Source organism: Ambystoma mexicanum, chromosome 6q (assembly GCF_040938575.1).
Source record: "Ambystoma mexicanum isolate Mex_15411 chromosome 6q, UKY_AmexF1_1, whole genome shotgun sequence".
In the NCBI taxonomy this organism is placed as follows: domain Eukaryota; kingdom Metazoa; phylum Chordata; class Amphibia; order Caudata; family Ambystomatidae; genus Ambystoma; species Ambystoma mexicanum.
Genome location: NC_090937.1, coordinates 1,615,017,801 through 1,615,043,890, shown reverse-complemented (window position 1 = coordinate 1,615,043,890; position 26,090 = coordinate 1,615,017,801). Strand labels below are relative to the sequence as shown.

The 26,090-nt window shown below is 48.9% G+C and overlaps 1 protein-coding gene across 2 annotated transcripts in view; it reads right to left on the bottom strand.

Annotated features, from left to right (window-relative positions):
- Nucleotides 1–26,090, bottom strand: part of DQX1 (DEAQ-box RNA dependent ATPase 1) — a 512,398-nt gene that overhangs the window by 190,234 nt on the left and 296,074 nt on the right. For both annotated transcript variants that reach the window (XM_069632365.1, XM_069632366.1), the window contains exon 5: nucleotides 15,661–15,909. In XM_069632365.1, coding sequence (XP_069488466.1) covers nucleotides 15,661–15,909 — 249 coding nt within the window. The remainder of the gene's footprint in view (nucleotides 1–15,660; nucleotides 15,910–26,090) is intronic.

Genomic DNA, 26,090 nt, shown 5'->3' with positions numbered 1-26,090 from the left:
CCCATGCTCTATAGACCACTTTGAAGTGTACATGGTCTTTGGCACCTCTTGGCCTTTATCGCTCCCTGACAGCTCCACTTGCCAGCACAAGTACCGCGGTGCGAACTGCCTTTGATAGGGCAGGGGGTGGATTGGGGCGGTGGTCGTGCAGACAAGACTCGTTTGCCGCAGGGCCTCACCAAGGAGAGGCCATCTAACTGCATGTAAGAGGCAGGCTGAAGGATCTAGTACATGGAAGGCAGGGGGGTGAGTTTATAAATACCTCAGCCTCCCAGGAGAATATATGGGTGCAGTTCACCCTGGAGACCCTGGATGCCTAGGCAGTTAGTCAGCAGCAGGCTGGCCTGTGGTGGCAAGGCGGCACGGGCCAGAGGGGGTCATATCTGTACCCGGTGCACAAAAGGATGATTTATTATGATCAACCATATTGATTATTTACCTATAACCATGTTTTGTATCAATAAAATCCAACGGCCTTCCTTTTATTGCCAACGCTTGAACAAAGTGGTGTGGTAAGTATTTTTGGGGGAGGAGGCAAGGCCGGGAGGCTTGATGCCAACCCGCAAAATAACATATGTATATCTGCTGCATATGGGTTCAACGGTTATGTGGATTGAAGGTGGGCGGCCAGCGTGAGGGAGGATGCTGGCCGGAGACATGTGGTGTGACAAGACAAGGCACAGGAAGACTATTCAATGGAGACACACTAGATTCATTTAAAAAATCAAAACAACCATTGTTAAAATATATGTTGGGTTTTATTTTAGATCTTAATTTCAATTGAACATAAATAAACATTACACATTGTAAAGTTCCGGTTGCAGCACATCCAGGGAAAATCTGCGGTATTGTCCACTGTCGCTGGGGAAATGTTGTCTAATGGCAAGTACCGCACAGGCAGGTATTACTCTCCGAACGCGGTGTCCGAGCCTCCCGTGAAGCCACCAAGTGAAGCAACGATAGGCCACCAGCCTGTACCACCTGTGAAAATGAAAGATGCAAACTGTATTAAAATGACAAAACCTTCTTATCACTGTCGATTCAGGTAAAAAATGTCATTCTGCTTTGAAAAAAATTCTATCTAGAAAATGCACAATATGGAACCAATTTACATGCATTCGAATGATATGTAGATGTAATTTTATATGTGGTAAACGACCATGACATAGTAGTGGCATCACTGACATCACAACCAGAGTATACTTACTCGTTACTCGGATTACGCGGACGAACAGTGCCGCGAAGTTCGTGCATAAGCACCATCATCATCCTCAACACGGTCCGTGAGAGGCAGGCTTCCCTGAACTCTGGCAGCTCGGTGATGCATTGCGGACTTGGCTCGCCTTCCGAAATGTAGGCCAAGCACCCGGAATTTTCACGGCAGCAGCAGTTCTCCTCAGTTGGCATTAGCTCGCACCGATTGCACGTGCACCAGGTGGAGACGCCGTCCATGCGACATGGTCCAGGCTCTTCATCCGTTGACTGGTCCTCCCAACTGCCGTCCGAATCCCCATCGTTTTCGCGTGCTTGCCTTTCCAGTAGTTCTTCCTCGGTGTACTCGGGCTCGTACATATACGGCATTATTGTAGCCATTGTGTGGTAAAGAAAGTAAAATAATTTACAGAGATGGTACAGGTGTTCACAAGGCCTAGAAGCGGCGAAGGTAGCTGACCGGAGCACAGAAACGAGTCACAGAATACTCAAAGTAACACAGAGAGAGTAATGGAATCGAAAATCTGCTGCTGTGTGTTGTGAAACGGTGTGTTTATACTTATTGAGGAAAGAGGCGTCCTGCCATTTCCATGGCGACACTTCATTAGCTGAGGCGCAGCGATTGTTGACACGAAACGTGCTTTGGCGTTGGGAAATGGGCGGTACGCGTCTGCTGATGTCAGGCTCAAGGGCGGGGGATTTGATTTAGTGCCGCAAAAGCAGGTGAGCCAGGGCGATGGGGGGAAATGATAGGATTATCAGAAAATGGCGGCTGATTTCGAGTGCGTTAATGGACGAAAAGTCGGGTAAGGTCCATAGGAAAGTTTTCTACGATCTACCGAGTTATGCTTAAAAACACATGGCCGAACCGTAGGGACAATAAAAAAAAAGTCCCGGAACTATCCTTTAAAAAGCACAATTTACATCACATTTTATTTAAAAAAAAACTCCAACTTGGTTACTATTCAAACAGTGTCACAAAAGGAATGAATCGCCATTTGCAACTGTGGGCCACTTTTTTTGGCCAATATTACAGTTTGATGAGTCACTTCACTCTGCGGCTAGTAGTTTAGACCATTGGTACTGAATCAATATTCTTTAAATTGGACAATTTGCATTGCGTTTCCCCTTGGGTACTACTCAAACAGTCTGTCACAAAAGGAATGTATTGCTATTTGCAACTGGCTTGGGCCACTTTTTCGTTGGTGCCCGAGACAATTGTATGCACAGCCTGACCCGCCTCCCCGTCCCTGAAGTCATGTGTCGTCATGTCGACCAACCGGCAATCTTTCACCCCACACAGCACTTTGTATTCTTGGATATGTAGTTTTGTTGTTCCTTCTTAAAATATGTGCCAGCAGAACCCAGCATATGAAATACATTTGGCCAAAAGACAGGACGGTCCGAAGGGGTCACACACAACATGGAAGGTGTGATGGGATTACGGATGCGGGAGACCCCCACATAAATGGGAGATCCACTGACTGCACCACAAATCTTTCCACGACTATAATGAGGCACTATTCCAAACTAGGGCACGAGCACTCTGCTAAGCAACCTCCTGGCCTCATTCCATCTGCGATAAGCACAGAAGGTGTAGGTCTGTCCACCATCATGCCCCCACTCTCTGGGACAATGTTCCTCTGCTTCTTCACCTTCAACCAGGCCTTTAATAACCTAAACTCTGAGATTCTGATTAGAACTCTAGACACAGGACCTGATTCATTAACACCCATTATTTACGGTCTGAATGCATCAAAACGGGTCTATCCACAACATGAAACACAATTGCTCTAAAGCAGTGGTTAAATCCAGCCTATACGCCTCGTTGAGTTCCATTATTTTATCCAACACATCACTGCTTGCTGTGAGCAGTGCAACGCAAGGCCTGTGAAATTGTTTACCACTGCCAGGGTTTGTGTTGCTTGCGCACTACCCATTCCAACAACTCCAATCAGATGGATGGGTCAGGCATCGCAAAGGGAGACACTTAAAGCAGCATCAGCTTGAGCCTGTGTAATTTGTATACAGGACATACTTTCCTGTGTGTCCTTTTGGCCTTTCCCACTTCATTTGGCTACAAAACACTGCTGTAATTAGCAAGACATGGGCCCCTGTTGTCAGTCTCAGCAAAGAGGCCAAGCCATGGCTGAATCGGCATGGAGTCTGAACTCCCCACCGACTAGGGCAGGTTCGAGGCACATGGACAGTTCTTTCCTCCACAGACCCAGTTCCTGCCCACACGCTTGGATCTGGGTGAACACGTGATGCATAATTTAACATAGATGCAGAACTCGGACCGGCAGCTGCCTGCTTAGGCACGGGCACAGGGGAGAGACTGGAGGCCACGAGTAAGGCACACGCAGCAAAGCATTGACAGACGCTATGGATCAGGAGTGACCAGGACAGGCCACCACGCCCCCTACATAGACTGAAATTCGAGGAGCAGGATAGGAAAGCTGGGCTCAATGGCTTAACGCTCACGGTCACAGTCTCCCCCTTATGGTAGTGGGTGTCCACTGCCCAGCTCCGGAGGCAGCCAGGAGTGGGCGATGACGGCACAAAGTAATTTGCAACAACTTGCAAATGCGCACGGCCCGCCGGTACTTCTCTCATGTTAGTTACCAATATAATTCACTGCGAGGGTGCAGGACGGGCTGAGGCAGCCCGGCCTTGCCCAGCCGCTCCCAGTGTTTTGTAATACTGACTGTCTGCTGGCACCATGGTGTTGCAGCAGTTGGCCGCCGGCCTGCCGCATTCATCAAAGAAAGCTAAACTTTAGTGTTCCCCTTCTCTGCATGTGCGGTGGGCTGCAAAGATACTTACGTCCAGCCCTGGCGTGGGCTTAAGGATCCAGCCCCCAGGGCCTCGCCGACCTCATCATGATTTTGGCCAGACCACAGGCCGAATGGCCGATGGGCCAATTGGCCCCTTCCAGAGGGACCCATGAAGTTGGTGCTTCGTTCACTGACATGGCAGGCGCAGCAAGGTTACAAGCAAGCTTAGTTGTCCCAGGCTGCTGGATCACTGCCCACTTCTCCTATATGATCGGATATTTTATTTATAGGGTGCATATACACAAGTGTTTCAAGGCGCAACAAGGCCAGGGTGGGCAACAATACAACGATCTTACTAGGCCAAGGAACATTGAGATTGCGCAAGTGCGGAGAAGAGGGAAGGGGGAAAGGGAGGAGGGGAAGTGCGAGACAAAGGATCAAGACAAAGGAAAGAGTGCAGCCAACATGTGGCAGTGCAGGGGTTAAGTGCAGACAACAAAAAGTTGGATAAGTGCAAGTTGGGGGACTGTAGGGATGCAGATATAGCCCCCAAGTGCAGGGTTGCCAGGAGGCAGTGTAGGTGTACAGCTGGGAGGACAGGGACCTGGGTCCATGATTCAGAGGGTAGCCAGGTAACCAGTGCATTGTCGGACAGAGGATCAGCAGGGAAGTGGAAAAAAGAAGGCAGAAGCAAAGAGGAACATCTTGAACATCTTCCAGAACCAGAGATGGTTCTGCTCAAGTTTTAGAGAAGCAGGGAGGCTGTTCCAGAGAGGGGCGCCGGTCGAAGAGAGATCTGTCCCCAACTCGTTGCTTAGAAAAGCGACTGACCCTCAGGAAGTTGGAGGTGGCAGAGCGAAGAGCTCGAGATGGAAGATACTTCTGAAGAGAAAGCTGGAGGTATATTGGCCCTAGGCCCCAGAAGGCCTTGTGGACAATACAAAGGGTCTTGAACTTGATTTTGCAGCCACTGGGAGCCAATGGAGAGATTTCAGTGGGGGAGAGATACGATCCCTGGGCTTGAGGCCAAGGGCAAGTCTCGCAGTCCTGTTCTGGATGAGCTGCAGAGGACGGAGAGTAGAGGAGGGTAGATTTCAAAAAGGCATTTATTTTCATAGAGAATGCATTTTGTGATGGGGTAAAGGATTAAATATTTTTGGCAAATGGTTGGGGTGGGTTTTTGAGGGTCTAAAAAGGGGGATTGAAAAAATAAAAGTGCATTCTCTATAAAAAATGTTTGTTATTAAATGTTCTATATATGTTCATTCTTTATAAAATATTTCAGTATAAAGACAGAACCTAGTCATGCCTAGAGTGAACCAGAGCCCTGGAGACAGTGAACTTCTGGGGGAAGGAGAGGAAAGGCAGAATACCTCTGAGGAGGTGCAGCTGGTAGTTGGACTTCTCTGAGACGTCGGAAACGTTAGGGGAGATGGAGTGTAGAGTCGAAGATAACCTTGAGGTTCTTAGCCACCCAGGTGGGAGCAGGAAGAAGGCCAAGGGAGGCCGGCCAGAGAGGCGGGAAAGGGGGGTGCAGGTGTGCTGATGAGGAGGATCTCTGTTACTGGCATTCAGGGAGAGATCATTGGCGGCACACCACTCCAGGATTGAAGACACACAGTCTGGGATGAGAGAAGGGGAAGAGGCGACAGAGGGGAGCCTGAAGGCGAGCTGGGTGTCATCCGCATAGCACTGGAAGTTGGAGCATAGAGCAGCAATGCGGAGGGCGAGAGGTGCCAGGAATTAGTTGGTATATCCTAGTAACCGGACATCATGCCTTCTAGACAAGTGTCCCATACCCCAGCATGAGGGATGTGGCCCAGCATCATCTCCAGCAGCTTCAAAATCTACCAGCGTGCATGGAAGTTTCAACACCGGAATCTTCAGTGCTGAACTGGAAGCCTGCCATGCTTTTGTTGAACTACAACACTTCAAACTATTCTGAAGTTTTAACATCTCCTTTTTTATTCCCTATAACTGCTGAGCTGCACTGAACTTCTATCTTTGTACGGTTAATATTGGGCCTGGGATATCCTTTATCAGCGTTACGCAGTGCCCCTGGATCCTGGTTAGCCAACCCAGTTGCTGGGGGCCCTTCTTGATGGAGTAACCCATCACAGACGCTGCAGAAATTCTGTTTCATATAGTTATACACCTGGAACCTCCATTACTGTTTTACTTTCCTGACAGTATGTGTTTAACCAACTTGTTCTCCTCCTAAATGTTTTTCCGGTCTGCTTGGGCATGTTTACCACAAGGGATCAGCCAGATTTGAGGGAAATCATGTTGCCTAGTTGAGGGGAGGTCATTCTCATACGAGGAATCGGCCAGATTTGAGGGAAATCATGTTGCCTAGTTGAGGGGAGGTCTTTCTCATACTAGAAATCTGCCAGATTTGAGGGAAATCATGTTGCCTAGTTGAGTGGAGGTCATTCTCATACTTGGAATCAGCCAGATTTGAGGGAAATCATGTTTCCTAGTTGAGGGGAGGTCTTTCTCATACTAGGAATCTGCCAGATTTGAGGGAAATCATGTTCATTAGTTGATGAGAGGTCTCTCATATTCTGAACACAGAGCTGCGCAAAGCCCAGCTAGAGACAAGTCAAGTGTAGTGGCTCCATCATGGACCGCTCGTAGTTCCATAAAATGCATTAAGCCAACCCATTCTGGTGATTGGGGTAGTTACATCACAGATGTCAAATGGATGTCACTTTAAACCCCTTCTGTCAGGGATTGGTTATAGACAACTGTTCTTGGTTATAGCATATCGTTCTTGTTCAGAGGGGCGTGGCTTGGCGCCGATGGCGAGCGGTAGCTGATCTGCCGAGCTCCGGCCGAGACGCCGTTTCCTGATCCTTTTCTCCGGCTCATGTGTAGCACCAGCCCTCGGAGTGGAACGTGCTGCTGGGGGAAGCGGACCTGCACCCGAACCGCCGGCGAGCCTATTGAATCGGACCTCCTAGACACTACCGGAGCACTGAGACTGCTCTCCCCCCCTCCGCTCTGATTGAATCCAAGATGGCGCCTCGTACTACATAGCGGAGCCTCTAAGGGGGACGGGGGTCGCCCAGTTGGCACGAACGCTGGGCCTGAACGCTCCCCGTCGCACAGTGCGGGGGCTCCCGTACCGGATCACACGCCGTGGGGTGACCCAAGCTCCTCTGCGGCTGGATGACCGTGGACAAGGACACAACGACATACCCAATCCTGGGCTTCCCTGGGCCGCAACCGACTGCACTGCGGCTCACCTCACCGGGACGACGCCAGACCCGATTCCGGCACGGATTGCCCATCACCCCGATACGCAGGAGGAGAAGATAGACGCCCCGCGGGACAATCCATCGGCACGGAGCCACAAGACGAGATGCGTGAGAACTCACAACACCTACGTAAGGGTACCCCTGCGCCCCCGATTCTACTTGCATCTACCCTGAGGGGCCTGCACGCTTAAGACTGAGGGCGAGTAAAACATTGACCTGGGCCCCCCACCCCAGTATCGGAAGGGCGATTCGATCACATCCCTGCACGCTATCTAGCTCCTGAGGCCCAGGGCATCCACAACTACCACCTCATGATGGCCACCAAGAACAAAACCAGAGCTGCCACCATGGACTCCTTTGTCTCCACCAAGGTAAAGACCCCTACTCAAGCTAAGGCCAGCCCCCCAGAAACCGCCCAGACAAGCGAAGGGGTAGCCGCCAAGAATCACTCTCAAATACTGGAAGCCATAGCCTCATTAATAACGCACATAGACTCCAAGATCGACAAATTTAAAATAGACATTCAACTCATTCGCCAAGACGCACGCAACTTGGCGGAGAGGGTAACGACCATCGAACAATCAACAGAGGAAACATCTGGGGCCACTTCAGCCCTACAGTCTGAGGTCGCCCACCTGAAGAGGAAAGTAGCCTTCCTAGAAGAGAGGGCGGAAGAGGCCGGGCCGGACGGGGCAAAATCAGGATCCTGGGAGTCCCTGAGGGAAGTGAAGGGGCAAACACCACATCCTTCGTCGAAACCCTTCTGCTGCAAGAAATTTGGGACGGCAAGCTGACACAGGGATTTTCGGTCGAAAGGGCCCACAGGTCCCTCCAGAAGCGCCCCCCCCCCCAGGCTCGCACCCTAGACCAATAATAGCCAAGATACTGGACTTTCAGGACAGAGAAACTATCTTAAGACACTCCAGGGAGGGCGGCCCCATCGAAAGGGTGGGCTCCAAAATCGCCATCTACCTGGACTATACGCAGAAGGTGCAAAGAGAGAAATTCATTTGTCCCGATAAAAGCTAGGCTCCGCCAATTGAACCTAAAATACAGGTTACTTTACCCTTCGCGCCTCAGGGTCATGTACAAGGAGAGAGTGGTATTCCTCGACAATCCAGACGCAGCCAACATGTGGCTAGAGGACAATAATCTTGCCAACGGCAAGGACAATCCACGGACGGAGGCCTAACCCTCTTAGATTTCACAAGTAACCCACATGTAACCATCAAGAACCAGTAAATAAGACGCCGGAAACCAGAATGTAATCCAATGTCATTTTGCCACAAGGAAAGGGCCTCGTTCAGCTCCGCTGCCAGGCCCTAGTCCTACCCCCAGCGTAGAATTCAGTTAGGCCAGGCACCCGCCTGACCCAGCTCGCGCCCGACTCCCGGATGGGCTTCGACGGCTCGAGAGCGCCTGAGCACCGCGACAATGTTGTAGTCGCTGGGCGCACCAGTTTGAGTTTTATTAGTTTCATTAGTTACACAGTCTTCAAATTTCTCTCGCTAATAAAGATCGGGATGGGCCCTGGATGTGGCCCTGGAGCTCGGGAGCCGGCGGTGTCTCTCCTGCATTCTGCTCATCACGGATTAAAGCAGAGCCAAACCCCAGGGACGGAGTCCCGCGCCAGACCTGAAACTCAGACCCGATGGCGGCACAACTTACTGTGATGACGTGGAACGTGAGGGGTATGGGCTCATACCTCAGACGGAATCGCATACAATCCTATCTCAAAAAGGAAGAAAGTCTCGATTGCACTGCTACAAGAAACTCACCTCACGACGGAGGCCATGTCCAAGATTGCAGACCGATGGGCCGGGACTGTGAGAGGGTCCCCCTATTCCAATTACGCGAGAGGGGTGCTGACATGGATAAGCCCAGATGTGCCCTTCCAACTGGAGGGGTGTGAACTAGACAAAGAAGGGAGATATGTAGTGATTTGGGGCACAATGGAACAGACCCCGATTTGCTTGGCCAACTCACATTTCCCTCACCACGGAATACCGGCATAGCTCACCACAATGATCGCAAAGCTGACTCAACACCGGGACCGCACCTTTATATGGGGTGGCGACTTCAATTGCGTCGCCGACGCAAACATGGACAGATCATTGCCTCCTCCCCACTCGAGCAACCTCACAACCCGTGCCCTGAAGGAAACACTAGAGCAGCTCAACTTGGTGGACATCTGGAGGGAGCACCACCCATCCGAGAGGACCTACTCCCACTACTCAGCCCCGCACGGAGTTCATACAAGAATTGACTATCTGTTCATAGACAAGGAGCTTGCCCCAAGAGCCACTGCTACAGAATACCTGGGGAGAACGATCTCCGACCATTCCCCACTAACCATGTTATGGCAACAGAAGGGACCCAGACCCCCGATCCCTATGTGGAGGATGCCGACTGCGGCACTCGAAGACCCGGAGTTCAGGGAAGACCTCGCCGGAAGACTGGAAGAATATCTGGAAATCAACAAGGGTTCGGTATCCTCCTGGAGCACATTATGGGAAGCCATGAAGGTGGTGACCAGAGGAGAAATTATATCAAAAGCCGGCGGAATTCGCAGGCAATTGAAGACAACACTCGAAGCACAAGAATCGGAGATCTCCCGACTGGAGTCCGCCCTCGACAACTCCACAGAGGCCGAGAGCAAATTGAAGGAAGCTCGCGTGGAATGTCAGCAAGCATGGGAAAGACTGGAGAAATTCGATTTCACCACATACACTGCCAGATCCCACAAGGAATCGGACAAACCGGGGGGATTGCTGGCCTGGCTCTGCAAGCGAGAACACCCCAAGCATCTCTCGACGGAGATACGGGATGCCGATGGAATATCCCACACGACACAACGGGGGATCAATGACGCATTTGCCAAATTCTATTCCAAATTGTACGCCCACGAGGCACAAATTCCCACGGAAGACATCATAGAAACACTCGAGGAGATAGACCTCCCCCGAATATCAGCCGAGCAGAGAGAAGAACTGGAGATGGAGATCACTCCAGAAGACGTGCAAGGGGCAATCAGGTCCCTCTCCAACAGCAATGCCCCCGGCAGCGACTGCCTCCCACCCGAGTTCTACAAAACGTACGAGCCCATCCTTACCCCAGTACTCCATGAAGTCTACCAAGAGGCATACACAAACGGGGTCCTACCAAACACCATGAAAGAGACCATAATCATTCCCATGCTCAAGCCACACAAATCACCCACCGATTGCGAATCCTATCGCCCCCTGGCCATGCTAAATTATGACGCCAAGATTCTCACATCCATACTAGCCAGCAAGCTGGCCAGAATGGTGGGACCCATAATACATGAAGATCAGAACGGATTTGTGCCTGGGCGCAACACCACAGCTAACCTAAGGAGGCTACAACACATAATGGCCGAAACATACGAGAGAGATGAGGACCTGGCGGTATTGTCGCTTGACGGTATCAAGGCTTTCGACTCCATACATTGGGAGTGGATTAGGGAGGTCTTGAGGAGATTCGGCTTCGGAGGGGGCTTCATCAGGTGGATCAAGGACCTCTATAACTCCCCAATGGCAAGAGTGAAAACGGGAAGAATGGTATCAGCTGCCAGGGAGATACAAAGGGGAACGAGACAGGGGTGCCCGCTATCGCCCATCCTGTACATTCTGGACCTGGAGCCGATCGCACTATATTTCAGGCAACAGCTCTTCGACGCTGGCATCAAGGTGGGCAATGTACACCACATAATATCCCTATACGCGGACGACGTTCTTCTATACCTGAGAAACCCTGAGGTCAACACACCAACTGCGCTAGAGGTACTCGACAATTACGCGAAATACTCCGGGATCAGATTCAGCAGAAGTAAGTCCTCTGCGTTCCCCCTGGCGGGCCTACACGGCAAACCAGAAAACGATCTCCCGGCTGTCGGAATAAGTTGACAACTGGTTAAGTTCCGATACCTAGGGATCAACGTGAGCCACATCCCGCTACTCACGCATAAACACAATACAGAAGTCGCAACCACAAGTCTTCGACGCTCTATAAAATTCTGGTCCAAGCTCCCGCTGGCAATGGTAGGCAGAGCAGCGATGGTCAAGATGATCATACTCCCCCGATTCCTATACTATTTCGTGAACATTTGTCACTATGTCCGTCCACCCTTCTTCAAGAGGCTGGAGGCAATCATCAAGGACTTCCTGTGGGGACCCCATAGACACAAACTGTCGCTAGCCATCCTATCCCTGCCACATAGGGAGGGGGGGGTAAAGCTACCAGATCTCCAGTTATACTACCTGGCTGCCCAGTTAAGCCACATAACAAAATGGCTCTCGGACGAACCTTCGGCTGAATCGGAACTACTGAGGCAATCCTCGATCAACGTAACCCCCAAGGAAACCATATGGCACCCCATGCAGCTATCCCCGACCACCCCACAGGTAATTGAGCTAGGAAGGAAGATATGGGCCAGGTCCTGTTACATCAAGCGAGTGAAACACCCGTACTCTCCGGATAATCCTATCTAGGCAGACACTTGCAGAACGGAGGCAGACCTATCCACAGCAAGGAGGTGGGAAGAAGCCGGTGTATACACGTGCGGAGACATGTTTGAGGAAGGGGAATTCAGGGACTTTGAGTCACTAAAGGCCATCGAAGGAATACCCCCAGGCCAGTTTCTCTGGTACCACCGCCTCAAGCAGACCGCCAAGAAAGAATGGAACAGCTGGCCAGAGGAACCCACCCCAGACCCTCTACTACAAGAGATGCACGACCTCACGGATGGTTGGAGACCAGTCTCCAGGCTCTATAACAGACTATATGACAAACCCAAACCTAAAGGCGAAGCTCTGAGGTCAAGATGGGAGGAAGACCTCGAGACCCCAATCACGGACAAAGAATGGGAAAGAGTAGTGTTAATATTCCCCATAAAGGTGTCAAGGAACGCTAGATGCGGCCAGATTCAGTTGAACGTCCTGTACAGGACATACATGACCCCACATAGGGTCGCCTCCTTCAACAAGACATCCTCCCCAGCATGCCCATGGTGTGGGAACGATAAAGCAGACATGATCCACATGTTCTGGACTTGCACTAGAGCGATGACACTATGGGCCAAAGCTAAACAGACATGCATGAACGCCGGAATGCGGAGGTACGAATGGACTCCCGGCGAATGCCTACTGGGAATTTACCCCAGACCCAGCAAATTCAAGCATGCCGTTAGGTTAATGGACATCTCATGCATTCTGGCCAAGAGAACCATTGCGATGGCTTGGAAGACACCATCGGGCCCCAGGCACGAACGCTGGCTGAAAGAGATGGAGAGATGGACGGCAGCTGAAACTAGAGCCAGGCAAGAAGGAATAACATCAAGCGGTGAAATAGAGAGCAGCACCTTGGACTCTTGGAGGGCCCTCCTGAGAGACATTCGCTTCAGCGCTGACCACAAGCCTCCCTGATAACCATGTCATCACACTGACACTAACTTCCTGCGCCTGAACTGAAGGACCCTGAATGAGGCCCCCCCTGCTTCCTGAGGCGCTGGGGCGTGGCCCCCGACCCATCCACCCACCAAAACGTTCGCTATAACATGAAGACTGTTGTTTTTTTTGGGGTTTTTTTGTTGCTCTTTCCCCCTTCTTCTGACCTCCCCCCCTCACTACTCCCTCCCTTGTTTACCTCACTGTTCAATTCACATGTTTGTACTGCACGTGTTTTATCACCAAATACCAATAAAATACGTTTGAAAAAAATCATTCTTGTTAAGAGTCCTCGGCCTGGCGGGAAAGTTTCATAATTTTGAAAACAACTCACATAAAATGCTTTACCCATTATCACAGTGTCACAACACTTCAAGAATTGTGGGTGCACATAAAACAATTGTTTCCCCTCATGTAGCTTCCAGGACAGTTGTAAACATCAATGGCTGGGCAATTAGAAGAATGTTTTTTAAATATTCTGGCTTTCCCAATATAGAGCAGCTGTCGGTGTCATGGACAAACACCGTGTTAGTCATCTAGAGACAAACACAATATCACGTTGAGCTAGTGAGCGCACAAATTAAGCATATCTGGCGAAGACGGGGCCCAAAATCAGAGAAAGAGCAGTAGACATGCACACCACCACAGGCTACGAGGATGCGCTGCTCATGCTAGGTATGCAGAACCTTGATTCGCCAAGTGCTTACAGCCTTCATTTCGAAAAGGCGAATTTAAGCCTCTTTTTCACATAATATTACTAATTTAATATAATGTGAATGGGCTGAGACAAATTCAAGCCTTATGGACTACATAAAAGAGATACTTCAGATGTACGGATATGTTCAATAAGGTTTATCTAAAGTTAGGATCCTGGGAGACTGACATCTTCCGTGTGTTAGGGAGAATTCTCTGTTTAGGCTGAATTTCCTAACCTAGTGAGTCCCCCAGCAGCTTTGCTGGATTTCTGGAGTTTGTTTTTTTCCATGAGCCACCCCGCTCACCACTTAGCGTGTTTTGATTGACAGCTAGGCTGAATGAATGGGGGTTTTCTGCATAAACCCCCATTCATTCAGCAGGGCTTTTGGGACTGGATCTTCAGAAGTTGCCACAGGACCTAAGAATCCGACGACGGTAAAGCTGAGCTGACCTGCAACGACGACACCTCCGGTGGAGCCCTGCTGAACCGACTCACCACTTCCCGACGACAGAGGAGAGTCTCTTCCCCTGACTGGTGGGAACAACCAGTCCCCTTCGCTTTTTCTTCGCTCCAGGACGCAGTGGTCGAATTGCCCGTGCAGAGCACCTCGGCAACCGGATAGCCACTACCCCTGCACCGCGACCAAAAGGTGCTGCCTTGTGACGGAGCACTCCGCGGCTGTTCTCTTCCCTGGTGGTGCACCGAACCTCAACTTTCCTTCGACGACGAGATCATCTCTTCTCTTGGCAAAGACCCGACGTGCATCCACCACCAGGAACAACTGCCCCCGCCGGAGCTGTCTCTCCACAAACAAGGTACTGTGTCCGCCTGGCTTCCCTTGTTGCCGGATAGAGTTGGGTGTCTTAATCCTCGCCTCTCCATAGGGTCGCCTCTAAGCTTCTATAACGTTTTGTTCTGAACTGGTCCAATCTGCCTATAACAATTTGCGACAAAGACTTGAAGCGCATTTCCACTAAGATACTTTTTGGGACATATCGCCTTGACTCTCTCCGAGTGGGCCTGGCCTCTGAACTTTTGAAGCTACAGTGGTTCCTGTCTTCTTGCCTTGCATCTTTGTTCTTAAAAGTATTGGTATCGAGTTGATTTCTTAACCCGCCTTTTCTCTCCCGTCCGAACGAATACGAACGAATACGAGAGTGCCATCTAGGTTAAAGCATACACCTCTGTCTGCAAATAAGTGATGCCGTTGAACCTAGACTTGTCGAACTATTGTTAGGGGGATTGCTCTTTTTCTTATAGTAATTGCGATTGAAGTTGTTTGCCGTATTAGTGCCCGAGTGTTTTCCATAGATGTGTTGTTATAAATAAATACCTTTATATCTTTACACCGAAGCCTTGTTGCGAGTTTGCTTGTCTTACTGTGTAGAATTGCCCTATGTTGTATACTCCACATACTGCCTAATTCTTCTTGAGAGAAGTCTGACTGCTCAGCCACAGCTACCAAGTGAAACTGTGTGGTAGAGACTGCTACCAAGTGGGTTTACTGCCAAACACCTGTAGTCCTAAACCTTTTGCAGTGGTCCCAGAGGGAACTGCACAGGTTTCCGCCTAACACTGTGGTTCGAACATTGCACATTTGCAATAACAGCCACATGTGGATGCGAATGGAACTAACTTGTTCATAAAGAATAGTCCAACTGTTTAGACTGCAATGGTTGCATGTGTCATTTATTCATGTAGGTGTTGTGTATAGGTTGCACAGCAAGTTATCTAGATCTCTGTGTATACCAAACAGTCAGCAAGAGAGTAAAACCAAAAAGACGTAGCAATGGGTCAATGGCCACAGACTCATTTTCCAGGCCTCATAACATCCTACTAGACCTGCAGGTCGAGTGACTTCGTTTCGCAAGGACTTTACTACTGTTTTCTGTGAAGTGGTGCATGTCCCAATAAGCACACATCATATTTGTACAATGCTGACACTCGGTGTCAGCTGCGCCCAGCAAAACGTTTATTTGCCATTTACTGCAAACAAAGTTTGATTGCAGTAAATGTAAAAAAAGTTTCAAACATCCCCGTACTTGCGAGCACAATAGAGCACCATGCAATTGGTAGAAGACCTTCATAAATGCACCTTGAGTGGGCGAATAGATTTTGCGATCCCTGCTTCCAAGTTAAAATAAACTGAAAATCACATAATGCAAGTAAAAAGACATAAACCATGCACTTCTACAATAATATAAACACCGATTCCGCCTCACATCGGGCTCCTTCACACATACACTCACATTCTTCAGCTCTACTCCAGTGTCGATGATGTAACGCAGTGTTCCCAGAGAGAAAGAGGAATCTGCCAATGAATCGGTGATCACCACCTTCCGTCGGTAGCCCCCTTCTCCTCGCTCTGGTAGTGGCTCGTAGACCTTCTGTGCAGAACTTCCTGCGCCCTGGTGAAGGGGGATGGGTAGGATTTCTCCCAGCACAGGATTCAGCGCCACCCCCTCAGTCCTGATGGCTTCACAGCAGTCAATGATCTCCTGGCAGAGTGGATGAAGATGAAAGGCAACAAGTCAGCTTACACGCACAAAACACAGTAATACATATTGCACACTCAAAATGTTGCTATACATGGTAATGAGTCCAGTCTTTCCACATTCATCCTTGATCCTCTGGGGCGGGTCTCTTGGCATATAAGAAAATCTACTACAGTTTTCCTTTTCTTTCATTTCAATATTATTCTTAAACCCTTGAGGCTGCTAAGGAAGAACAGGTTGCACATCTCACGTGTAATGTTGGTTCTGTTATGATAGGGTAGGTTATTTATAATGCAGACCCCGGGATCGAACCTGTGTTGCACCGTGTCGTCTTGCTTCCAAAGTGAGCATCATGTCCCTGAGCTATCCTCCAAAGACATACAATAACCCCACTCTAGATTCCCCATTTTTGAAACGTCTATCCGCAAGGTTTTTCATTAGAAATATTACACCAGTCGCATGGTGCTGGATGGCGCCACAGACATGAGCGTAATTCTAGGGAGGATGGGGGGGGACAAGTCCCCTCCAACTTTTGTGGCATGCTTTTTTGTGGGAGGGCCAGGGGGCCGCATGGTGGCCGCCGCATTCATTGATCATTTAATGGGATAGCTTGAGCCTGGCTGAAGTGCCCAGCCAGGCTCGCGCCGTCTTATTACATAATGCCAAGCTGAGCTCAGCTGTGTGTATTTTGCTGGAGGGCTGAGCTGCGGGCTGACCCTAGTGAGTGGGCACATTTGGACAATCACACTTGGTGTCAGGGGAGAATCAGGCATTGCAAGACTAAGGGGTGAAGTGAGCTACGAAATGCAATGAGTGTAATAGTTTAATTCACATGCCCAAACTGCCCACCCCTGCCCCAATCTACTTTTTGGTAACACTAGTGGCAGATGGCATTTTTACACATAAAAAAAATAAAACTGCAGAACCATTGCAGATGCACATTACTCATCTATTAGAGCTCTGTCCAGGCGCTCTGGGGCAAAATATGTGGAAACCTCCTAATTTGCATATGGATGGCACCAACAGTAGGGACTTCACAGAAAAGGACATTGCAAGGAGCATCATTAGTCTTTGATACATGGAGGCACCATGGAAGCGACTTTAGGATAAGTTGCCATAAGCAAGCCGAGTGGCAAATAACTTAGTGGTGCAAAATACAGAAATTGCACTATTCTTATATGTGGAGCAACTCTATAGTCATTAGGCTTTTTTTATTATAATAGCATGATATATTAACATAAGCTTTGAAGTAAATCAGAATCACGTACAGAGCTTCAGATAAGACACAATGTGGGCCTCATTACAAGTCCGGCAGTAACGCTGCCGGTGCTGCTGGCGGGGTGCCGCCGGACATGCAATATTTTCCGGCGCCTGGCTTCCCGGAATCACTGGGATTATGACCCCGGCATTCCAGGATGTCAGGCGCCGGTAAATGTAATTCCCCATTCCCATTTGAGTCCTGTAGGACTCAATGGGAATGGGGAGCACGGAGGCACCGGCACCGTAAATAACAGTGCCGGTGCCTCCGTTACGGTCCGCTTCCCGTGGTCGATGTGCCCAGCAGCTCAGGCAGGCAGACTCGTAATGTGCGAGTCCGGTAACAATGGTGCCGTTAGGCTTACCGGCTCCGTTGTTACCGGACCGGTACACTCGTAATGAGGCCCAATGTGATTAAATAAATTACCCAGGATCACACACTTTGGTTAAATGGTGAAACCGATTTATGCAACTGTTCACTTTTTCCCAGGTTTAGTTGATATAGATATTTATTATGGTTTTGCTTTACATTTCATGTGCTGAAATAGTTATTTCTGGCAATGCCTTGGAAGCAAACCACATTACATAATATGCTAGCCTTTCATAGTAAACTAACTGTACACTATATACATTGACATAGAAATATGTTGAGGAATGAAAGTATGGCTTTAGTTTTATTCTCCCCATCCTGCATGCAAAGTCACAATAGCATCATGCAGATTAACGTGAGCCTAACAATTCCCCCTTGGGTTTTAAAGCCATAGTCATTATTTCATAAAACTTGCAACATTATGCACCCTTCTCACTTCTGATCACTCCCTCCCATTCCCATCAGTGCCTAATGGCTCACAGTGTAATGCTCTGTTGACACAGAGCAACGTGAGGATGCTCTGATTACCACAGCTCTTGGAACAATGTCCTGGCAGCGGGACACCTGTACTGTTGGGAAAGGGTAAGGTGTCCTGTTGCCAGGACAATGAGCGTGCTGAGCAAGAATTGCTTGGCACACATTGTCCTGCCAGTGTGACACCTTTTCCGTTGGGCGCCATCTTTGAGGTGCCGAACGGGAGTGGTACCCCACTGACAAATGTCCCAGTCTGACCTCCCACATGGTACGCTACTGCTTGGGGTCATTTGAACACAGAAAAACATACCTGAATTTTAATAAGTCAGACTGTTTCAAGTAATTAATGCAATCAGAATAAGCGACCTAATGTGCCGTTTTAAAATCTTGTAGACATCCATAGTGTATTAGGTCTATATGCTTGTTTGAGTCAGTGGCCTGGTGGCAATAATCAAACACCAGCTCCCTTCGGGCTGCTGGCAGGCCCTCTTGGGGTAGAGGGGGGCGCAGGCTTTTTTTTACTGTTGCCAATGCAGTTCATTCTAAAGACCAGCTGTAGCGTTATATGTTTCAGAAGACTAGAGTGTCTTTCGAATTTAATTTTAAAGATACGTCACCAGTCGTACGAAAGTTATAAGAGCATCAGCAATGGACTCTTGTGGTATAGTAGTTTAGTGTTCTGCCTCAGAGCCACCGTCCGCCCTTCCTCCAACCTGCCCCTTTCTTTCAGTCGTCACGTCCCCCCACCCAACATTTCCACCAAAGTTACTCCACTGGCCACAGAAAGGTGCCTCGCTGCCTCCACTGGAAGTGGCAGGGTATAATATGATATATGATATGGCATTTATAACGCGCCTATACACAAGTGTTTCAAGACTGAGTAGGCCAAGAGCACAATAGGTCCCCGGATAATTCCCATCACAGGTAGAGAAAATGCATAGAGGTCTAAGGAGAAGAGCACAGGCAATATGAAATTTGCAAATAAAAAACTGCTTCATCATAACCATATTACTCATATGCTTTGTAACTTGCTCTGCTGATGTATAACAGCTCTTTTGTAGATGCCTTATCTTTGAATGATTGACCCAGTAATGTCTATTTGCAAAGGATGGCTCTGGGATGCACCAGCAAAATAGAACAAGAGAAGAGCTCACATAAAATGGTATGCTGCACTGCAGATCTTCCAAACAAAGTCTCAGCCCTAGAGTCTGAGCCCATACAGTAGTACCTTGCAGACATAGGCATAGACAACCAAGTCGCCGCCCAGCTAAACTAGCCATAGCTGCGCATCTCCTTTTAGAATGCACCACAATCCCCTTTGGTGATGGGGAAAGGGGATACTTGTACATTGTCTTCTATCAGAGCCGAAGGCATGCACCAATCTGTCTAGAGATGGTCATTTGGCCAGAGCTGCCTCTCTAGACATGTGGACAAAGGTCACAGTTGCCTGTACATGCTCTACTCTTCTTAGTGGGGCCACACGTTATAGATTTCCCCAATGACTGAGGAATATGGCCACAAAGGAATTGAGACAGTGCCTAGATTGGCTGATCTGAGAATTGCTAATAAAGACAGCTTCTCTGCAAGTGTCACCTTATAATGTGTAAATACTGGGTAAGGCCCATCAGCCTACAAAGCCTGCAGCTCATAAATACATCTCACCGATGGTACTGCCAACAAAAAGTCAGTTTTTCGGGTGAGGAATGTAAAAAGTCACATCTGGGCATTAGCGTTAATCGCAGAGCTATCCGTTATGTCAAGACCAACTTCAGGTCTCTCTGTAAATGTATTTACGGTGCCAGTAGATAGTGGATGGCCAATTTCTTCAGAAATTGAATCAAATAAAGGATCTAGAAAAGGACCCCCGCCTCATGCCCCTGCTTCCAGATAGACCGGGCGGCCAGCCATCCCTCACTTTTGTGCACGGCAGGCTCCTAGCCACTGAGGCTGAGAAATGCCAATCCACCGAGGATCATACACCTACAAAAGCACAACCACATCCAGGAAGGCAGCTTACTCGTGATTTTCAGTTTATCCAGACCCATGCGGTCTAGAATGTTCTCAGACAAGTCAAGACCATCAAACCTGAGCCAGCCATAATGATGGATGCCACCCTGGTCTAGATGGTATACCCTGCCCAGATCCTGTCTCAATAAGCCTGGAAACACATAGTAATCCTTCAGCACTCATTACCCAGGTTGCGCAAGTCTGCATACAAGACCTTGGCTATCTTTGGCTACCATGACCATTGGTTCCCCCATTTGAAACTTGAACTTCCTAAGGGTCAGATACAGTAGTGGAACTGAAAGGAATGCATACCTAAGCCTAAAGTTCCACGAGATCAAGAAGGCATCCCCTAATCCCTCCCTTCCCTCTCTTTTGGAAATATATACAGCAGAATCTGGGCACTTCTGATTAGCAGGGGTCACTAAAGTATCCACCGGTGAAAGCTCACAATTTTCAAAAACATGATCTACCACATTGTGATGCAAAGACTGCATGTAAGATACCAACAGCAGCCTGCAGAGCTCGTCCATTCTTGCATTGCTCTCCACAGGCAAAAGCATGGAAAGCATGAACAGAGATGTCCCCTGAAATTATCTCATACAACTCCTTCTCATAAAACCCTTGCTTGACCCACTGGACCTAGCCAACTACAGACCTATCGTAAGCCTCCCATCCATTGCAAAGCTCATTGAGAAAGTATTTGCGACCCAAATACTAGCCAAAATCGACTAGCTTGACCTCCTCCACGATTAACAGTCTGACTTCCGCCCCAAATGCCGCACTGAGAATAGAGCCATCCAAGTGGTGGATGATGCGCTCATAATCACTGACACTGGGAACTCATGTCTTCTAGTCCTCTTAGTCCGCTTAGCTGCCTTTGACAAACTTGATCGGCAACTACTCCTCTCCCTTCTAGCGGGCAGGATGGGCTTCTCTGGTACTGTGCTAAAATGGTTTACATTCTACTTATCCAATAGGCACGAGGTGGTACAGATGGGATCATTCATATTCAACTGACTCCCAGCCACATGTGAGGTCACCAAAGGATCCATTCTCTCCCCAAACATCTTCAATCTATACATGGAACCCTAGGGAACTCTCCTAAATTACCCAAACGTAGCCATCCATCAAAACGCTGATGCCAGCTGGCTGTACCTTCAGGTCAGTGGCCCCAGGATATTGCTAGCCTCCCTGAATGCCTGCCTACTATCCAAATATGGATGTCAAACGTTTTCCTTAAACTGTCCCAGGCCAAGACCGAATTTGTCCTCATCGTTCCCCCGACCAAATAACCCGTGCAACAATGGCTGGATGACGAGTGTCGGAAGGCATTCGCCCCACAGCTGTCAAACTCAGCCAAATACCTGGGCTTCATTTTTGACAGTAGCCTTTCCTTCCAAAACTACAAAGCCAAAAGGCACAAATACATGGTTCCAGATCCACACACTTCACAAAATCAAACCATTCACTTCCCCCGAACCAATTGTGTATGGTGAGACAAGCCCTCCTTATTTCTCACATCGATGGGGGAAATGCCCACCTTAGTGCCTTCATACTCCCCACACCCTCGCAAAGCAGCACACCACACCGAAGCCCGCCTCATTACACGTGGCCGCAAATTCGACCGTACCCCCCCAACACTGTGCACACTTCACTGGCTCCCCACCTCCCCTCCATGCATCAACTACAAAGCAGTCTCAAACGCAACTTCCACATACTTGGCGGGTAAACTCCACACTTCTGGAGGCTCTCCCACCTCACATAACAAATCTCACAAAAGGTTGGAGTCAAAGCTAGACCGCAAAGAGTAGGCATCGCAAGCAACCCTTCTCCTGCCACGCCCCGGCCATTTGGAACCCAATCCCAGTAGAGGCTGGAAATGGCCCTATCATCCTCCAGTTCAGCAAAACACTAAAAAAATGGCTTTTGCAACAATACCTGCCAGAGGAATACAAATCCCTGTCTCCGTCCACCTATAGTACTGCGTTACCATAAAAAAAAAGCCAAGGCCAATTCTGGAACAATCCTGTTGTAAAGAGCTCCACTGGTCTTGAGTTAGGTTTGCGCTACAGGCAATAAAATAAAAATATAATTAGCCAAGTTTACAGAGTTAGAGCCTCTCTGCACAGATTAAGAGTGACCCTGCAGTTGTACAGTGTATTGTGATTGTATTGTCTGAAAGGACTATCATTCTATTTTTGTGTAATTGCGACTTAAAGGCCCGCAAGAGAAGGCAAACATTTTGCGTACCTTTTGGGTATTGTTCATAACGCACAGGCCAGAGTGGCAATGATAGCATGTCCTGTGCAACGCATATGGGTTCAGTCGGGGCAGGAGGCACAGTACAGGCCCGTACCTATATACATTAAGCACACTTCTGTGGCTCACAAGGGGAGAAACACAGCACATGACCCTGGTGCACAACTGCCAAGTCTTGCCCCAGACCGCACTGAGCCAGTGAAGCTTATTCTGCAATTCCATGGAAAGTCACTCCTCGCTCGCTTCCATCCAGTGGAGCAGACAGGCTTGCTGCATGCTGCCATTACCAGATGATAAAGCAATGTGTTGCTTAATCTGCAATTCCATGGAAAGTCACTCCTCGCTAGCTTCCATCCAGGGGAGCAGACCGGTTTGCAGCATGCTGCCATTACCAGATGATAAAGCAATGTGTTGCTTATTCTGCAATTCCATGGAAAGTCACTACTCCTCGCTAGCTTCCATCCAGTGGAGTAGGCAGGTATGCAGCATGCTGCCATTACCAGATGATAAAGCAATGTGTTGCTTATTCTGCAATTCCATGGAAAGTCACTCCTCGCTAGAGCAGACAGGTTTGCAGCATGCTGCCATTGCCAGATGATAAAGCAATGTGTTGCTTATTCTGCAATTCCATGGAAAGTCACTCCTCGCTCGCTTCCATCCAGGGGAGCAGACAGGCTTGCTGCATGCTGCCATTACCAGATGATAAAGCAATGTGTTGCTTAATCTGCAATTCCATGGAAAGTCACTCCTCGCTAGCTTCCATCCAGGGGAGCAGACAGGTTTGCAGCATGCTGCCATTACCAGATGATAAAGCAATGTGTTGCTTATTCTGCAATTCCATGGAAAGTCACTCCTCGCTCGCTTCCATCCAGGGGAGCAGACAGGTTTGCAGCATGCTGCCATTACCAGATGATAAAGCAATGTGTTGCTTATTCTGCAATTCCATGGAAAGTCACTCCTCGCTCGCTTCCATCCAGTGGAGTAGGCAGGTTTGCAGCATGCTGCCATTACCAGATGATAAAGCAATGTGTTGCTTATTCTGCAATTCCATGGAAAGTCACTACTCCTCGCTAGCTTCCATCCAGTGGAGTAGGCAGGTTTGCAGCATGCTGCCATTACCAGATGATAAAGCAATGTGTTGCTTATTCTGCAATTCCATGGAAAGTCACTACTCCTCGCTAGCTTCCATCCAGTGGAGTAGGCAGGTTTGCAGCATGCTGCCATTACCAGATGATAAAGCAACGTGTTGCTTATTCTGCAATTCCATGGAAAGTCACTACTCCTCGCTAGCTTCCATCCAGTGGAGTAGGCAGGTTTGCAGCATGCTGCCATTGCCAGATGATAAAGCAATGTGTTGCTTATTCTGCAATTCCATGGAGTCACTCCTCGCTAGCTTCCATCCAAGGGAGCAGACAGGTTTGCAGCATGCTGCCATTGCCAGATGATAAAGCAATGTGTTGCTTATTCTGCAATTCCACTGAGTCACTCTTCGCTAGCTTCCATCCAGTGGAGCAGACAGGTTTGCAGCATGCTGCCATTACCAGATGATAAAGCAATGTGTTGCTTATTCTGCAATTCCATGGAAAGTCACTCCTCGCTAGCTTCCAACCAGGGGAGCAGACAGGTTTGCAGCATGCTGCCATTACCAGGTGATAAAGCAATGTGTTGCTTATTCTGCAATTCCATGGAAAGTCACTCCTCGCTAGCTTCCATCCAGTGGAGCAAACAGGTTTACAACATGCTGCCATTGCCAGATGATAAAGCAATGTGTTGCTTATTCTGCAATTCCATGGAAAGTCACTACTCCTCGCTAGCTTCCATCCAGTGAAGTAGGCAGGTTTGCAGCATGCTGCTATTACCAGATGATAAAGCAATGTGTTGCTTATTCTGCAATTCCATGGAAAGTCGCTACTCCTCGCTAGCTTCCATCCAGTGGAGTAGGCAGGTTTGCAGCATGCTGCCATTGCCAGATGATAAAGCAATGTGTTGCTTATTCTGCAATTCCATGGAAAGTCGCTACTCCTCGCTAGCTTCCATCCAGTGGAGTAGGCAGGTTTGCAGCATGCTGCCATTGCCAGATGATAAAGCAACGTGTTGCTTATTCTGCAATTCCATGGAAAGTCACTCCTCGCTAGCTTCCATCCAGGGGAGCAGACAGGTTTGCAGCATGCTGCCATTGCCAGATGATAAAGCAATGTGTTGCTTATTCTGTAATTCCATGGAAAGTCACTCCTCGCTAGGGAAGACAGGTTTGCAGCATGCTGCCATTGCCAGATGATAAAGCAATGTGTTGCTTATTCTGCAATTCCATGGAGTCACTCTTCGCTAGCTTCCATCCAGTGGAGCAGACAGGTTTGCAGCATGCTGCCATTACCAGATGATAAAGCAATGTGTTGCTTATTCTGCAATTCCATGGAAAGTCACTCCTCGCTAGCTTCCATCCAGGGGAGCAGACAGGTTTGCAGCATGCTGCCATTGCAGATGATAAAGCAATGTGTTGCTTATTCTGCAATTCCATGGAAAGTCACTCCTCACTAGCTTCCATCCAGTGGAGCAGACAGGTTTGCAGCATGCTGCCATTGCCAGATGATAAAGCAACGTGTTCAATTGCTCAATTAAACAGGGAAGTAACTTAATAGTTCAGGGAGACCAATAAATCAGCACAGGCAAGATGGCTGTCAAGCACAGGGCGGTAACAAAGCTAAAAATATGAGGGTTTTGATTGTTAACAATGGAATTTTGGAAATCAGTATGCAGCAAGTTCACCCAGGAAAGGTTGAGCCCCAGGTCCAGTGGGTGCGACCACCCAGGTGCTATAATCCCCAGACCTGATAAAACGAGGGAAGAGTTTAGGGGGAGTGGTGCCACTAGATCAGCACTCACAAGTTCTGTTAGAGAGAGGGGAAAATGAGATGGGGTGAGGGGTTGATGGTACGCGAGTTTATGGAGCAACTGGAGTTCTATCCAGCAGGTGTCGTTTGGTAGTAACGGATTTCTTGAAGGTTAAAGGCCATGCAGATATGAGGCACCAGACTATTATGAGCACGACCCTTCAGTCCAAGAGTCACTAGACATGTAATGCCACGCCATGAGGGCTTACTGCGGGGCTGCTGCCTCTACTCATAACCTGGGCATTTGTCCATTAGTTAGGCCAGTGTATCACCCATTTCTCATTCTTGCCAGCCCCTTTCCTTTCCCCTCTAGTAAGGTGCTGAATGAGACATTTTCTTTTGTTTTGGCGTAACAAGGCCGCAGATTTATTTTCACATATATACAACCACAGCAAACAGATCTTGAAAATAGTTCCAAAGATGTAGCGACTGCTCCTTGTCCTGCTTCCCCCTTTTTATCCATGTCCATTGCAGGCCCAACTCCCCCAAGACCTTCGAGTCTGAGAACCGCCTGCCCCTGCAGGTATTTGCAGACTGGGGGAGCGCCGTTTGTTGGAGGGAAGCTGAGCCCCAATTGCTACCGCCAGACACCCCCGCCGTTTAGGCTCCCAGGAGGCGCTGTCCAGACTGGGCGAAGCCCCTTCCGGTTTAGCAATGGCTCATTCAGAGTCTTTCTCTTCTCATTGGTCGCCACAACACCGCCACGCCAAAGTTGGGTTACCGCCCACCGTGGCTCCCCCTTTTCCTATTTTGTAGTTCTAGCAGTTCTGAGTACACCTTGTTGCCCAGTGCAGCCTCGTCTATCCTCCTTTGACCAGGGATTTCACCTTTGCCGGTTGTGCCTGATCTAGGGATACTTCAGTCCCCTCCATCTTTCCGTCATACCTTGACCTGCTCTCACACAACCGGCTCCCGGTTCGACCACC